This window comes from Xenopus laevis, chromosome 3S, assembly GCF_017654675.1.
Source record: "Xenopus laevis strain J_2021 chromosome 3S, Xenopus_laevis_v10.1, whole genome shotgun sequence".
NCBI lineage: Eukaryota > Metazoa > Chordata > Amphibia > Anura > Pipidae > Xenopus > Xenopus laevis.
The window spans coordinates 1135688-1152268 of record NC_054376.1 but is presented as its reverse complement, the minus strand read 5'-3'; the positions used below and the strand labels follow the sequence as shown (position 1 = coordinate 1152268).

Below are 16581 nucleotides of genomic sequence, written 5' to 3'. Positions count from 1 at the left end.
CGTTGTATACGGTTCTGTTGGGAAGTTACATTGTATCCAGTTCTGTTGGGAAGTTACATTGTATCCGGTTCTGCTGGGAAGTTACGTTGTATCTGGTTCTGTTGGGAAGTTACATTGTATCCGGTTCTGCTGGGAAGTTACGTTGTATCTGGTTCTGTTGGGAAGTTACGTTGTATCCGGTTCTGTTGGGAAGTTACATTGTATCCGGTTCTGTTGGGAAGTTACGTTGTATCCGATTCTGTTGGGAAGTTACGTTGTATCTGGTTCTGTTGGGAAGTTACGTTGTATCCGGTTCTATTGGGAAGTTACGTTGTATCCGATTCTGTTGGGAAGTTACGTTGTATCTGGTTCTGTTGGGAAGTTACAGTGTATATGGTTCTGTTGGGAAGTTACAGTGTATATGGTTCTGTTGGGAAGTTACATTGTATCTGGTTCTGTTGGGAAGTTACGTTGTATCCGGTTCTGTTGGGAAGTTACATTGTATCCAGTTCTGTTGGGAAGTTACATTGTATTCGGTTCTGTTGGGAAGTTACATTGTATCCGGTTCTGTTGGGAAGTTACATTGTATCCGGTTGTGTTGGGAAGTTACAGTGTATCCAGTTCTGTTGGGAAGTTACATTGTATACGGTTGTGTTGGGAAGTTACAGTGTATCCAGTTCTGTTGGGAAGTTACAGTGTATCCGGTTCTGTTGGGAAGTTACATTGTATCCGGTTCTGTTGGGAAGTTACATTGTATCCGGTTCTGTTGGGAAGTTACATTGTATCCGGTTCTGTTGGGAAGTTACATTGTATCCGGTTCTGTTGGGAAGTTACATTGTATTCGGTTCTATTGAGAAGTTACAGTGTATCCGGTTCTGTGGGGAAGTTACATTGTATTCGGTTCTATTGAGAAGTTACAGTGTATCCGGTTCTGTTGGGAAGTTACATTGTATCCGGTTCTGTTGGGGATGGAATCTCCTTACAAGGAGGAAAGGGAGGGGGCAGTTCAGTCGGATCCTGAAGTCTCTGCAACGTGTCCTGCCCCCTCTTCTGGGTCCAAGCAACTCCCTGCAGTAACTCCCAGTCCCGTCAGACCCAAGTACAGTCTGGAGATCAGACCCCACCCTCAGTCTGAGCTGCACATGGAGGTGAGTAACTGGTTCTTTGTGCTCCTTCTGTTGCACATGTTACTGGTGCTGTGCCCCCTGCCAGTGGTGTTACTGGTGCTGTGCCCCCTGCCAGTGGTGTTACTGGTGCTGTGCCCCCTGCTGTACAGACTGTCAGACGCAGAGTTGGATCATCAGGAGACTTGGGCTGAATCAGAGTTTATTTCTATTTCTCTTTTAGACTATTATGGCACCTTCTGTCTGTGGGTAAGAAAGGGTGTGGGTATCCTGATTGTCAGCCCACTGTACCAGCCTAGACATTGTACCCACCACCACTGGAATGTACTGCGTTATACCCACATCTACACTGGCACCATTGCCCTCCCCCACTCCTGACATGGTACCACCTATACCCTGGCACTTCTACTGTATCCAGTCTCACCCTGACACCCCAGTATAGTCCTGGTGCTGTTATATATATATATCTATCTATCTATATACTGCTATAGGGGGGCTTACACTTGCCATTGTTGGTGGCACTGCCAGGATAGAATAAATGAAGCTCATGTTTCATCAGAAAGCCCCACCACAAGTGCTGGATACACTGAGATCTGGTGGGTCAGAACCGGAGCTGCTGCAGAACATCTCTCTATTCAGGTCTGTCACTCACAACAAACTGGAGCCAAATGCGGAGCCCACCATTCCCACAAGGGTTAATGTGACTCTGGGGGTTCCTTCCAGTTCTTGGGGGACGGCTGATGTTTGATGCCAATTTCACCATCTGGGGCTGTTTGTTTTGGCACCAGAATGTTCCCTATTTCAGCTGTAACAGACATTTCTGTTTCTATTTTTCCATGAATTCCAGGAAGTTGGAACTGAGTTGGGTAAGGAGGGGGGGCGCAAACAGGGGCAAGTGACCCTTAAAATGATATATATCTAACATTACACATTAGCGACCCCCCCCTAAATATTCCAAAACAACAATAAGACCAATTGCAGAGTTGCCATTTTAAAGGTGACTGACTTTTTCTCTTCCTCAGGAGTAGTGGCTGCAGTACTTGACCAACCGGTTGTTGGGAGTTATTGCCATTTAGTCGATTGCTCCCTGGAATGTTAGTGGTTTCAGAGCAGCAGCTAATTGGGAGTCTCACAGTCCCCCCCCAGTACAAGGCCATGAGTGAAGTGTTAATGGGTCTCCACCCCCCCCCCCCAGACTGTGGCCTTGAGGGAGATACTGGGCTACACTGACCCAAAACTTATATGTCTGATATTCTGTATCATGTAGCTCCGCCTTTATTTCATTGCTCTGTCTCCCACTCCCCCTGTAAACGGCCATCACTTTTCTAGTCCCACCCACTGCTTGATTTACAGTCTCCTTGCCCCTCCCCCTGTACTCTTCCATCAGTCTTTTAGCTCCACCCACTGATTTACAGTCTCTTTGCCCCTCCCCCTGTACGCTTCCATCAGAGTGTTTTATCGCCACCCACTGTTTGTTGTACAGGCTCCTTGCTCCTCCCCCTATAAACTGTCCGAGTATATTGCTCCACCCACTGCTTGATTTACAGGCTTCTTGCCCCTCCCCCTGTACGTTTCCATCAGAGTGTTTTAGCCCCACCCACTGTTTGATTTACAGTCTCCTTGCTCCTCCCCCTATAAACTGTCATCAGAGTATTTAGCTCCACCCACTGCTTGATTTACAGACTCCCTGTCCCACCCCTATAGTTAGGATCAGACTGGTAGGTGCAGGGCCCACCAGGGCTGCGACCCCAGAGACCCCCCAAGGGGCTTCTGCGGAGATCAGTGGCCCGGATTTGCTCTGGGCCCAGTCTGACCCTGCCTATAGTAGCAGCAGAGTGTTCTAGTTCAGCCCACAGCCAGAAATGGGTTAAACCCAAGAGAAATCTGAACAAACAGATAAATCCTTATTTTGCTGCCAAAAGAGACAAGGTCAGTGCAGGTCGGTGTAACAAGTTGTTGCTATGGAACATGATGTGACCCAGTAACCAGCTGCGTGTGACACGGGAGTCTGTACAGAGACTTTCTCGTCTCCTGAAGAAAATTAATTTATTGCCCCAGTATCCAGAACCAAATTCATTTCAGTGGATTCCCAAAGTGCCTTTTGCTTCCCCTTTAATCACTGTGGAAACAGCATGGACCCAGGACTCTAACGGCACTTGCACTGGGGTCACATGAAGTCCTGACCCCACTCACTTACTCAGTTGCTGCCAGATAGTGTGTGGGGGGCGGCTCAGTGAGCTTTCAATCTAAGGTCCCTATCACATTCCCAACAGTCCCTGTCCCAGTGATCTTACAATCTAAGGTCCCTATCACATTCCCATCAGTCCCTGTCCCAGTGAGCTTACAATCTAAGGTGCCTATCACATTCCCATCAGTCCCTGTCCCAGTGAGCTTACAATCTAAGGTGCCTATCACATTCCCATCAGTCCCTGCCCCAGTGAGCTTACAATCTAAGGTCCCTATCACATTCCCATCAGTCCCTGACCCAGTGAGCTTACAATCTAAGGTCCCTATCACATTCCCATCAGTCCCTGTCCCAGTGAGCTTACAATCTAAGGTGCCTATCACATTCCCATCAGTCCCTGCCCCAGTGAGCTTACAATCTAAGGTCCCTATCACATTCCCATCAGTCCCTGACCCAGTGAGCTTACAATCTAAGGTCCCTATCACATTCCCATCAGTCCCTGCCCCAGTGAGCTTACAATCTAAGGTCCCTATCACATTCCCATAAGTCCATGCCCCAGTAAGGTTACAATCTAAGGTCCCTATGACATTCCCACAGTCCCTGCCCCAGTGAGCTTACAATCTAAGGTCCCTATCACATTCCCATCAGCCCCTGCCCCAGTGAGCTTACAATCTAAGGTCTCTATCACATTCCCATCAGTCCCTGACCCAGTGAGTTTACAATCTAAGGTCCCTATCACATTCCCATCAGTCCCTGCCCCAGTGAGCTTACAATCTAAGGTCACTAACACATTCCCATCAGTCCCTGCCCCAGTGAGCTTACAATCTAAGGTCCCTATAACATCCCCATCAGTCCCTGCCCCAGTGAGTTTACAATCTAAGGTCTCCATTACATTCCCATCAGTCCCTGCCCCAGTGAGCTTACAATCTAAGGTCCCTATAACATCCCCATCAGTCCCTGCCCCAGTGAGCTTACAATCTAAGGTCCCTATCACATTCCCATCAGTCCCTGCCCCAGTGAGCTTACAATCTAAGGTCCCTATCACATTCCCATCAGTCCCTGCCCCAGTGAGTTTACAATCTAAGGTCCCTATCACATTCCCATCAGTCCCTGCCCCAGTGAGCTTACAATCTAAGGTCCCTATCACATTCCCATCAGTCCCTGCCCCAGTGAGTTTACAATCTAAGGTCCCTATCACATTCCCATCAGTCCCTGCCCCAGTGAGCTTACAATCTAAGGTCCCTATCACATTCCCATCAGTCCCTGCCCCAGTGAGCTTACAATCTAAGGTCCCTATCACATTCCCATCAGTCCCTGCCCCAGTGAGCTTACAATCTAAGGTCCCTATCACATTCCCATCAGTCCCTGCCCCAGTGAGCTTACAATCTAAGGTCCCTATCACATTCCCATCAGTCCCTGTCCCAGTGAGCTTACAATCTAAGGTCCCTATCACATTCCCATCAGTCCCTGCTCCAGTGAGTTTACAATCTAAGGTCCCTATAACATCCCCATCAGTCCCTGCCCCAATGAAGATGCCAGGAACTGACTACCTTCTTGTGATCTTACAATGATAGGTCGGTAATGCCATGAGAAGGTAGTTAGTACCTGGCACCATCTTGGGCAAAGCTACTTCCCTATTAAGGGCTTGAGTCCTCACTCATCCTCACTCATCCTCACTCATCCTCACTGGGTCCCTCAGCGGGTTCCCAACAACCATTATTTGCCCAGGGGCTTAAAAATATCCCGTGTATCATTTCCCTATAACTTCCCAATATTCATGTGTAAACGTCATCGCTCCCTGTACAGCTGGTTCTGACTCCTGAAACAATGTAGCCACAGACCAGGAGGGGAATCAACTGCTGCTGTGTTGTTTCAGGAGTCGTTTTTACTACTGAATCGGATCACTGATCAGTGTCACAGTTCATATAAAACGGTCAGACGATTATTATTACACGTGATGATGTCGTTGAGATGTATCTGATCTCCCCAATCCCGTGAAGTGGAACAGGGAATGCGATTAGACACGATGTTCTCTCCCAAACGTGACGCTTCAGTGGAGCGATGACAAACCCCTAATTATTCGGAATTAATGAAATATTAGCCCCGCCCCCTGCTCAAGTCCCCGTTCTTGTGAATAATTCGGATTTGGCCGAATCCCGAACTGAATCCTGGATTCTGTGCATCCCTGTTACTGACCCCCTTTAAGGTAGAACCCCAATAATTCAAGATGCTTTGTAAGCAAGAATATCCAGCTGCTGTTGAACTACAACTCCCAGCCAAGAGCTCGAGGCTGGACCTTGGGGCTTCGGGAGATGTTGGGGCTGAAGGTGAAACAAGGAGAGGAGGGTTGGTACAGTCACACCCTGGCAGAACAGTAAATACTCCCCATTGTTTGCAGTAATCTGACCTCCCGTAGAATAAACGTCTTTCCTGGTCACAAGGTTTTCCATTTGATTAAACCTCTCACAGGCTTGCGGTTTCCCTTTTTATTTTCCTAAATGTCTTCCTTTTTTCTATCCGCACAGAAGGACAAAAATGGCCTCCAGAACAGGAACGACTGCAGCAATGGGGACCCAGGGGTCACTCCCGACTCATTTAAGGTGAGCCCCTATTTCAGTGTCACCTGTACAGGTGGGTTCCATATTCTGGGCACTTGTAAGTCAGGAGCCTTACCTGCCCTCCTACATACCCCTCACCTCTCTCTCTCTCTCTCTGTACTCCCTATATAAGGAACCCAAAAGCCAACATAAAACTGTATTTCAGATATTGAGGGCTTACTTGCCTTTTAACAGAACTCTCATATGCGACATGGGAAGCGATGAAGCCTCCGCAACCTGTAGAACATCCTGTAAAGTCCATATTAAACTGCACTTGGGATTATGTTAATAGGATAATGTGTTTCCCCCTCACTGGATGTTCTGTTTCAGAGGGACCCCCACCCATGACTGGATTTCAGGATTTGTTTGGGATAAATATTATAAAATCATAAGTTTATGAGCTCGGCTCACCTTAAAAACAAGGGTGACATCCCCAGTATTAACTAGTTGGCAGGACCCCAAGATGGACCAGGTCCAGGGTCCTATGGATGTCCAGTTGGGGGGGGGACAGACAGGAATCACAGTGAAAAAGCACTATGGCAGCTCTTAAGATTCTCCGCTGACAGGCTGAATAAGGATGCTGGGAGTTGTAGTGCCGCAGACTTTGCAGGATATTAAAAGGGAAAGAAAAACGGTTTAGGTGCATTTCCCCTTTAACACCGATCCTCAGAGCACAACATGTATGTTAAAGAGGTGGTTCCCTTTTAATATGTTATATAATGGCCATTTCTAAGCATTTTTTCAATTGGTCTTCATTGTTTATTTTTTCATAGTTTTTGAATTATGTTCCTTCCTCTTCTGACTCTTTCCAGCTTTCAAATAGGGGACACTGACCCCATTTAAAAGAACAAATGCTCTGTAAGGCTACAAATGTATTGTTATTGTTACTTTTTATTCCTCATCCTTCTATTCAGGCCTCTCCTATTCATATTCCTGTCTCTTATTCAAATCAGTGCATGGTTGCTAGGGGAATTTGGACCCTAGCAACCAGTTGGCTGAAATTACAAACTGAAGAGCAAATGCCGGCCTTCCTATATATTTTACTTTTTCCCCTATTAATAACATTGGGATTATATCACTGACCTTCCTATATATTTATCTTTATTCCCTATTAATAACATTGGGATTATATCACTGACCTTCCTATATATTTATCTTTATTCCCTATTAATAACATTGGGATCACTCACCTTCCTATATATTTATCTTTATTCCCTATTAATAACATTGGGATCACTGACCTTCCTATATATTTATCTTTATTCCCTATTAATAACATTGGGATCACTGACCTTCCTATATATTTATCTTTATTCCCTATTAATAACATTGGGATCACTGACCTTCCTATATATTTATCTTTATTCCCTATTAATAACATTGGGATCACTGACCTTCCTATATATTTATCTTTATTCCCTATTAATAACATTGGGATCACTGACCTTCCTATATATTTATCTTTATTCCCTATTAATAACATTGGGATGAACCATAATTTTAGAAATACTGGCCAGTAGTAACCCTACCCTTTGCCTATATTGGGATCATTTCCAGCAGGGGGCCGGCACGGCTACATGGAATGTGACTCAGAAGTCTATTGTATTTTGGGAACTCCCGTAACCTCCCAGCAATATCCTACTATTATATTATATGAAACATTGTATCAAACGGTATCCCTTTGTAGAGATATAGATCAGTAATGAGCATTATGTGACCTGTATGTTTCAGGCCTCAGACATCATCATAGATTTGGCCTCGTCTTCCAAACAAAAACCCGACCCAAACAGTTTGGTCTTCGGAGCCGAGTTCACGGATCACATGCTCTGCATCGATTGGATGAAGGAGACAGGGTGGCAGCAACCGGTTATCAAGCCTTTCCAGAACCTCTCCCTGCACCCCGCAGTCTCAGCACTACACTATGCCATACAGGTAAGGGCACCAGGGGCCCCATTTCAGTGACACCCCAAGAGTCCATGGGGTTCCTGGCTGGGTGAAAGCGCCTTTCTATTGGCCGAGAGCAATACTGACCCATCAGATTTATGGGCTGAGGATGAAGATGGGTTCATCCAGATCTGCTCGGCACAACCTGTTTGGGGCCCTAAGGCTCCGCTTGGCACAGATTTGCTACAACTCCCTAAAACGCTATTTCTGCTGTATCTATTTTACCTTCATTCTGGGCATCAAATGCTTGGGGCATGATGGGATTGACCAAGGGAAATTAGGATTTTTGGGATAGGTTGATTCATATGACTAAGTGCAGGGTGTCAGGAATCCATTGTAGTTCTGGGAGCCTTGCAGCACTGCTGTATATGAAACGTTTAGATTAAGGGGTAACTGGTCCTACAAATGTGTGATCATAAGTGTTTCCCTAGAACCCCTGCCATAAAGCAAAAAGGAAGTAAATGCACTTGTGCACCAGGAAATATCGTCCCTCACTGAGGCAGAAAAAGAAAATGATCTTGTACAATATTGAGCTTGTTGGGACATTCCCTCTTTAATCTGAGGAATGTTGGCAGGATGGGACTGATTGGAATAACTGGATCCCATTCAGATCTGCAGAGAAGTATTTATTGCCCTGAGTGGGGTATTTACACACTGATTGTATGTGAATAAGACACTATCCTGCCCCCAGTCTCTTATTTATATTTATTGCAATTTGTCTCTGCCCTGGGGTTTAGCTGTTCGAGGGGCTGAAGGCTTACCGTGGGGAAGATGGGAAGGTTCGTTTGTTCCGCCCGAAACTCAACATGGAGAGAATGCACCGGTCAGCTCTGAGAATGACCCTACCAGTAAGTACCTGTTCATGCTGCTGCTGCTTCTGGGCTGGGAAAGGTTTCCTACACATTGGGGCATTTGATCCTAGACTTTGAGATGTTTCTTAGTGGGTTTAACTCTATAGTAGGCTGGCACAAGGAATCTACAGCCCCAGTGATTGGTTGAGGAGGATGAGGTTTGTAATTCTGAAACAGCTGAGTGGTCTCCATCTTGCCCTACTGTCTCCATCTTGCCTTTCTGTCTCCATCTTGTCCTACGTCTCCATCTTGTTCTACTGTCTCCATCTTGCCCTACTGTCTCCGTCTTGTCCTACTGTCTCTGTCTTGCCCTACTGTCTCTGTCTTGCCCTACTGTCTCCGTCTTGTCCTACTGTCTCCATCTTGTCCCTACTGTCTCCATCTTGTCCTACTGTCCTCCGTCTTGTCCTACTGTCTTCATCTTGTTCTACTGTCTCCATCTTGTCCTACTGTCTCCATCTTGTCCTACTGTCTCCATCTTGCCCTACTGTCTCCATCTTGTCCTACTGTCTCCGTCTTGTCCTACTGTCTTCATCTTGTTCTACTGTCTCCATCTTGTCCTACTGTCTCCATCTTGCCCTACTGTCTCCTTCTTTCCCTACTGTCTCCATCTTGCTCTACTGTCTCCATCTTGTCCTAATGTCTCCATCTTCTCCTACTCTCTTCATCTTGCCCCTTCTCTCTCCATCTAGTCCTACTCTCTCCATCTTGCCCTACTGTCTCCATCTGTTCCTACTGTCTCCATCTTGCCCTACTGTCTCCATCTGTTCCTACTGTCTCCATCTTTCCCTACTGTCTCCTTCTTGTCCTACTGTCTCTTTCTTGTCCTACTATCTCCATCTTGCCCTACTGTCTCCGTCTTGTCCTACTGTCTCTGTCTTGCCCTACTGTCTCTGTCTTGCCCTACTGTCTCCGTCTTGTCCTACTGTCTCCATCTACTGTCTCCGTCTTCCTACTGTTCCTTCATCTTGTTCTACTGTCTCCATCTTGTCCTACTGTCTCCATCTTGTCCTACTGTCTCCATCTTGCCCTACTGTCTCCATCTTGTCCTACTGTCTCCGTCTTGTCCTACTGTCTTCATCTTGTTCTACTGTCTCCATCTTGTCCTACTGTCTCCATCTTGCCCTACTGTCTCCTTCTTTCCCTACTGTCTCCATCTTGCTCTACTGTCTCCATCTTGTCCTAATGTCTCCATCTTCTCCTACTCTCTTCATCTTGCCCCTTCTCTCTCCATCTAGTCCTACTCTCTCCATCTTGCCCTACTGTCTCCATCTGTTCCTACTGTCTCCATCTTGCCCTACTGTCTCCATCTGTTCCTACTGTCTCCATCTTTCCCTACTGTCTCCTTCTTGTCCTACTGTCTCTTTCTTGTCCTACTATCTCCATCTTGCCCTACCGCCTACTGAATATAATGAGAGTCTTCATGTGTTGCTGTTGGGCCCAGGACTTTGATAAGGAGGAGCTGCTACAATGTATCTTGAAGCTGGTGGAAGTGGAGAAGGAATGGGTTCCCTACTCGAGCAGCGCCAGTCTCTACATCCGTCCAACTTTCATTGGAACAGAGGTGAGTGAGTGCAAGTTGCCCTGTTAGGGGCAGTATTTTTGGGAGGGAGCACCTTGTGTTGGGCATAAAAAACTACAATCTCCTTCCCGAAGTCAGTGCGACATCTCTGTCTGTATCAGGATGTTGGGGAGTCGTATTGTAACTCTGCAGTGCAAGTGACTTATTGTATTTGCACCATTGCACTCCCTGGCTCCCATTCAATTGCAGATTTTATTAGCTCCCATTAACCACCAGCTGTGATTATTCCTCTATATGGTTCCTGCTGAGTGAGCTCTAAATAATATAATAACAATCACAGGATTTATAGAGATTTCCCTCCTTTATTTTGTTTCTCTCCCTCTTACACTGCGGGAACTGCCATCCCCATAAACTCTCTGTACAGCCCCCTAAGTTTGCTCATAGTCTGTACAGAGAGATCCCATAAAACTATGGTACATAGGTATTCCCTGTACTAAGCACAATTCAGCAGGAACAGTCCCTAAGTTTGCTCATAGTCTGTACAGAGAGATCCCATAAAACTATGGTACATAGGTATTCCCTGTACTAAGCACAATTCAGCAGGAACAGTCCCCTAAGTTTGCTCATAGTCTGTACAGAGAGATCCCATAAAACTATAGCAGCATAGGTATTCCTCTGTACTAAGCACAATTCAGCAGGAACAGTCCCTAAGTTTGCTCATAGTCTGTACAGAGAGATCCCATAAAACTATGGCAGCATAGGTATTCCCTGTACTAAGCACAATTCAGCAGGAACAGTCCCTAAGTTTGCTCATAGTCTGTACAGAGAGATCCCATAAAACTATGGCAGTATAGGTATTCCCTGTACTAAGCACAATTCAGCAGGAACAGCCCCTAAGTTTGCTCATAGTCTGTACAGAGAGATCCCATAAAACTATTGCAGTATAGGTATTCCCTGTACTAAGCACAATTCAGCAGGAACAGCCCCTAAGTTTGCTCATAGTCTGTACAGAGAGATCCCATAAAACTGTGGCACATAGGTATTCCCTGTACTAAGCACAATTCAGCAGGAACAGCCCCTAAGTTTGCTCATAGTCTGTACAGAGAGATCCCATAAAACTATGGCACATAGGTATTCCCTGTACTAAGCACAATTCAGCAGGAACAGCCCCTAAGTTTGCTCATAGTCTGTACAGAGAGATCCCATAAAACTATGGTACATAGGTATTCCCTGTACTAAGCACAATTCAGCAGGAACAGCCCCTGGGTGTTGCTGGCCACTGGGCACTTAACATGAGATTTATATTCTGACCCCATGCAGCCAACTTTGGGAGTCCGGAAACCCTCCAGAGCTTTACTCTACATTATTCTCTGCCCAGTTGGACCCTATTTCTCAAGTGGATCGTTCAATCCAGTATCGCTGTGGGCAGAGCCGAAATATGTGAGGGCATGGATGGGGGGCACTGGTGACTGTAAAGTAGGAGGGTAAGTGTCTCTCTGGCACATAACGGGTGTATTTGGCCTCTATTGGTTCTTCACTGAATGTTCCCCAATTGTCATAATTGGACTATTGATCAGTTGCTATATAAATAAATAAATGATGATGATGAGTTACGGCCCCCTAGGGGCGGCTCTCTGTCAGTTATGGAACATTAAATGTCTTCCCCTTCGTGGGGTTCCAGGAATTATGGACCCACCATCTTTGCCCAGTATGAAGCGGTGGCAGTCGGGTGTCAGCAGGTGCTTTGGTTGTACGGAGAGGACGAGCAGATCACAGAAGTGGGGACCATGAACCTGTTTATTTTCTGGACAAATGAGAATGGAGGTAGGAACCCCCTTCCCTGCACAGAGATTGGCCTGTAGGACCCCCCACACTACACATACAGACCATGGGTTCCCCGATAATATAGGGCCCCTACCTTGTCTGTCAGACCCCCAACCTCTTCTGCTCTACAACAATATCTGTGGGTTCCTCCTTCTAACACTGAATTTAGGGCCTTTGGATCCACAATAAACAACAATGTCTGTTACAGCACTGCACCTGTGTGTGTGTCTGTGTGTAGCAATGTGTTTGTGTGTGTAACAGTGTATGTGTAAATAGTCAGTGCACAACAACAAGCTTAGAATGTCCCTATTTGCCCCTCCCCTCAGCGCCTTATTGCCCTAAAGCAAAACTCACAGGACAAGACCCCCCTTCCCCACTATATATGATGTAATAATAATAATATTAATAAAGTGACCCATTTTCTCATTTTCCAGAGGAAGAACTGGTGACCCCACCCCTGGATGGCATCATTCTCCCCGGGGTCACACGGCACAGTATTCTGGATCTGGCACAGCAGTGGGTAGGTGGCCAGTGGGACTGGGACAGTGGGTAGGTGGCCAGTGGGAATGGGGTGTCCATGAGCAACACTTGTTGCAACTAATCACACAGTGAGATACAGCGGGAGCTGCCACTGTGCCTCCCACACACAGCTTGCTCTGAGCAGAGAGGGTAAGGTGGGAGCTGCCATATAACCTCCCACTGTGTCTTTGTGCAGGGGGAATTCAAGGTGTCTGAGCGTCATTTAACCATGAAGGATCTGGTTTTGGCATTGAATGAAAATCGTGTCCGTGAGATGTTCGGTGCCGGCACAGCCTGTGTTGTCTGCCCAGTGTCCAGAGTCTCCTACAAGAACAAGGTAAGTGGGGCTCAGTGGGGGGAACGAACTTCTTTGAGGGGGCACATTTTTGCACCTTTCCTGATGACTTGTCTGGTCCTGTTCTAAAGTTCTGATTGGTTATAGATTAGTCTGGCCCTGGGAATGTTGCCTCCCTCTAGGCACATCCTAGATGTAATTTTCTTTATTTTCCATTAGGATTTTCACATTCCGACCATGGAGAACGGTCCCAAGATGGCGAAACGCTTCCTGCAAGAGCTCACTGACATTCAGGTGTGTAAGGATTGACAGTTTTGCACCCCAACCCCATTACTGACACATTATGTCACATGATATGAAATGGAAAGTATCAAGTCTCCCTGTGCCATGGAAGTTCTGCCCTTGTAGTGAGAGATTATCATTGCTACATTGGCTACTGAGTCACACACTAATGTCTCACACAGTCAATGTAAGAGAAACAAGTTGAAGGGAAATTACATTTATTACATATTTAGCTAATAACACGTTTAATATATCTGATCATTTATTTGACAAGATGTTGTTATTTTTCAGTACGGCCGTGCGCCTAGTGATTGGATGGTGGAAGTTCCTTCTCCTTAAAGGCAAAGTGCACCTATAAGAAGCAGTTTTGTCCCGTAGAATTCTAGTGACAATTATGACATCCTGTAAGCCCCAGATTTAGGAAAAAAATGGATTTCTATGTAAAGAGTTTTGTGTATAGAAGTAATTCAAAGCTGTGACTCCTGAACCTATTGCTGGACTACAACTCCCACAACCCCTGCCTGCCAATGTATCACATGACCCTATCACCTAAAAATGTACCACAGACTCCTTGTACGTCTCTGAGCCATTCACTCTTCCTAGCACTGTGACTGATTCTTGCAGTTCAGCTGTAGAACCAACAGGGAAAACGGCAGCCAATCATAATAATATATAATAGAGTAAAGCACAAGATTTTTCTAAAACCTCCAAATCTGTAAGTCATTGCCTTGTTACCACTGGAGCTGTTTTGTGTGTCTCCCTGGGAAATGCAACTACTACTTTGTTTGATGGAACAAGCGATGTTCTACATTCAACCCTAGCAGGGTTAGGTTTAAGGTTAGGTTTGGGTTTAGGGTTAGGGTTAGGTTTAGGGTTAGGTTTAGGGTTATAGTGAAATTAAATTTTTTTATATGTGACAATTTTTTCTCACTCTAAATGCATTAAAGTCAATGGGCATTTTTTCTTATGGCAACTTTCTTTGTTGCTGTGAATTATTGCCGCAGTTTCATACAAATATTTGCAGGAGTGCAGAATTTTGCCACAAATCCATGCCTGTCGAATAAATTCGCTCATCACTAGATATTAATGCAAGTATAAAAAGGAAATCATACCTACATTGTTTCAACAGTCAGAACCAGAGAACAAAAAGGCACAGACACTCCTGTCAATAGCTTGACATTTACACATAAATATAAACCCAGTCAATATAGATTGGGAAGTGTATTTTTTGGGTTAATATGCCCTTAAACTTCATACACCGGGAGATGCTTGATTGGTTAATGAGTGTCTAAGTGAATTGTAATCATTGTACCAAAGTGACACTTGAACTGCAGCTTTAACCCCTTCCCTTACCTCTGTGATGATTGGGGCACTTTGCACAAGAGGAGGGGCTAATCATTACTGTTCAACCAATCGCAGCCTGAACTGGTTCACAGGGAGTTGCACTGTACAATCATCAGTAGTGAATCACAGTGTGACCTGGAATATTTGCACTTTTTTCACTTTCTTTGTGATTCTTTGTATTTTCTCTTCATCTGCAAATTCCAATAAATCTGCATTTTTAATCATATACAGAGTTTCTCCTTCATTAGCATTTGTTATTTATACAATATCAAGCTTTTTTGCATTTTGCTTCTACTGGCGAAGCCTGAAAACTGCCTGTGATCAGATTCCATTGGAACACTCTCTACTGCCCTCAAGTTCTGATCATGATAACGCACTCAAGTGGCTGGGCTCACAGATGACAGACAGGGAATGACACTTACTCCTCCATACTTCACTCAATGGAAATGCTAAATCCTGACCGCCACTCAGCCATATTTGATTTGGCCACTGGAGGGAGCTGTTTCACTAGCAGGGGGCTGAGGATTCACTGGCACAATCATAGCAGTTCCTGCTGATAAAAAGAAACAGGAATATGCAGATAAATAAGGTTATTACCACTTGTTCTGAAATGTTTAACTGAAAAGTTATAGGGCATTAAAGGTAAACTAAACTAAGCATTATGGTGTTTTTTGTCTAATACTGTCAAAATAGTGATTGTCAAGCTAAATGATTAGCCATCAAAGAGTTGGAATGTTAAGCTGTTATCCAAGCACCAATGTGTTTTAGTAGGCACACTAAATATAGTAGGTCTTTAGGGCATAATGGAGACAGTACAGCAGGATGGAGACAGTAGGACAAGATGTAGAAAGTAGGACAAGGTAGAGACAGTAGGACAAGATGGAGACAATAGGACAAGATGGAGACAGTAGGGCAAGATGGAGACAGTAGGGCAAGATGGAGACAGTAGGGCAAGATGGAGACAGTTGGACAAAATGGAGAGAGTAGGACAAGATGAAGACAGTAGGACAAGATGGAGACATTAGGACAAGGTGAAGACAATAGGGCAAGATGGAGACAGGAGGACAATGTGGAGATAGTAGGAAAAGTTGGAGATGGTAGGGCAATATGGAGACAGTTGGAAAATATGGAAACAATATGGCAAAATGGAGACAAGAGGAAAAGATGGAGACAATAGGACAAGATGGAGACAGTAGGACAAGATGGAGACAGTAGGGCAAGATGGAGACAGGAATACAAGATGGAGACATTAGGACAAGTTGGATACACTAGGACAAAATGGAGACAGTAGGACAAGTTGGAGTAGGGTAAATGGTAACAAATCACTAATGATCTCAAAGAGTTGATTCTGATCTGAAAATAGTACACGGGTGGGTGGAACAAGGTGCCACTGTCTCTGGTGACACAATAGCTGATTCTTCAGTTTGTTGAGTGATACAAAGAGACAGACTGTAGTTGCTGCTGAGATGAGTCAAATGATGCCATTTGACTCAATACAGGTGACCTCTTCCCCCCCCCCCGTCCATGTATTATAGAAAGTTCTACAGATGTTTCCCTGGAGAGACTCCCAGGAGGGGAGAATCAGGAGCAATTAGAAGCAAAGACAATGGAAGAAGTTTGGGATGAGGAGAAGAGGCCGGTGATTAGCGTGTGCTCAGACACACGTGCACATGGTGTGTTCAGCAGCAGATGTCTCCTGCAAACAAAGCCATTGTGTGTGTAATTGTGCATTTATGGACCTGCCAATCAGGTGGAGCTGCCAACGTGATTCCACATCTGTTATTTTTATTCAGCGCTTGTGCCCTTTGTCAGACTCTTCTCCTTACGTCTCGGGATAGTTCTACCTTGTTACAATGTTTCATTTCCCTCTATTGACTTTACTTACTGTACAAACCCATTGTCTGTCTGTTTGTCACAACAAGGAGCATTGATTTAAATCACTTTTCTCTTATTAAACCCACTAAATGCCCAGAAAATTGGCATCACCACGTCACTGGCGCAGATACATTGCCATTCACATGTCTTTCTCTCGTTTAACTATTCCTGTGCCACAGCTTCCACTGCTTCGCATAAACTGCCCTTCACCTGGCGACATTCACATGAGTACCAGGAAAT

The 16581-nt window shown here is 45.3% G+C and overlaps 1 protein-coding gene across 1 annotated transcript; it reads left to right on the top strand.

The window, feature by feature from the left end:
- Positions 1-932: 932 nt before the first annotated feature.
- Positions 933-14692, top strand: bcat1.S (branched chain amino-acid transaminase 1, cytosolic S homeolog). Its single transcript, XM_041587843.1, has 11 exons — positions 933-1127; positions 5814-5888; positions 7617-7817; positions 8567-8677; positions 10125-10244; positions 11523-11686; positions 11884-12026; positions 12461-12546; positions 12742-12882; positions 13060-13134; positions 13414-14692. The coding sequence occupies exons 1-11, from the start codon at positions 948-950 to the stop codon at positions 13459-13461; spliced, it is 1344 nt and encodes a 447-aa protein (XP_041443777.1). The 5' UTR covers positions 933-947; the 3' UTR covers positions 13462-14692.
- The last annotated feature ends 1889 nt before the right edge of the window (positions 14693-16581 follow it).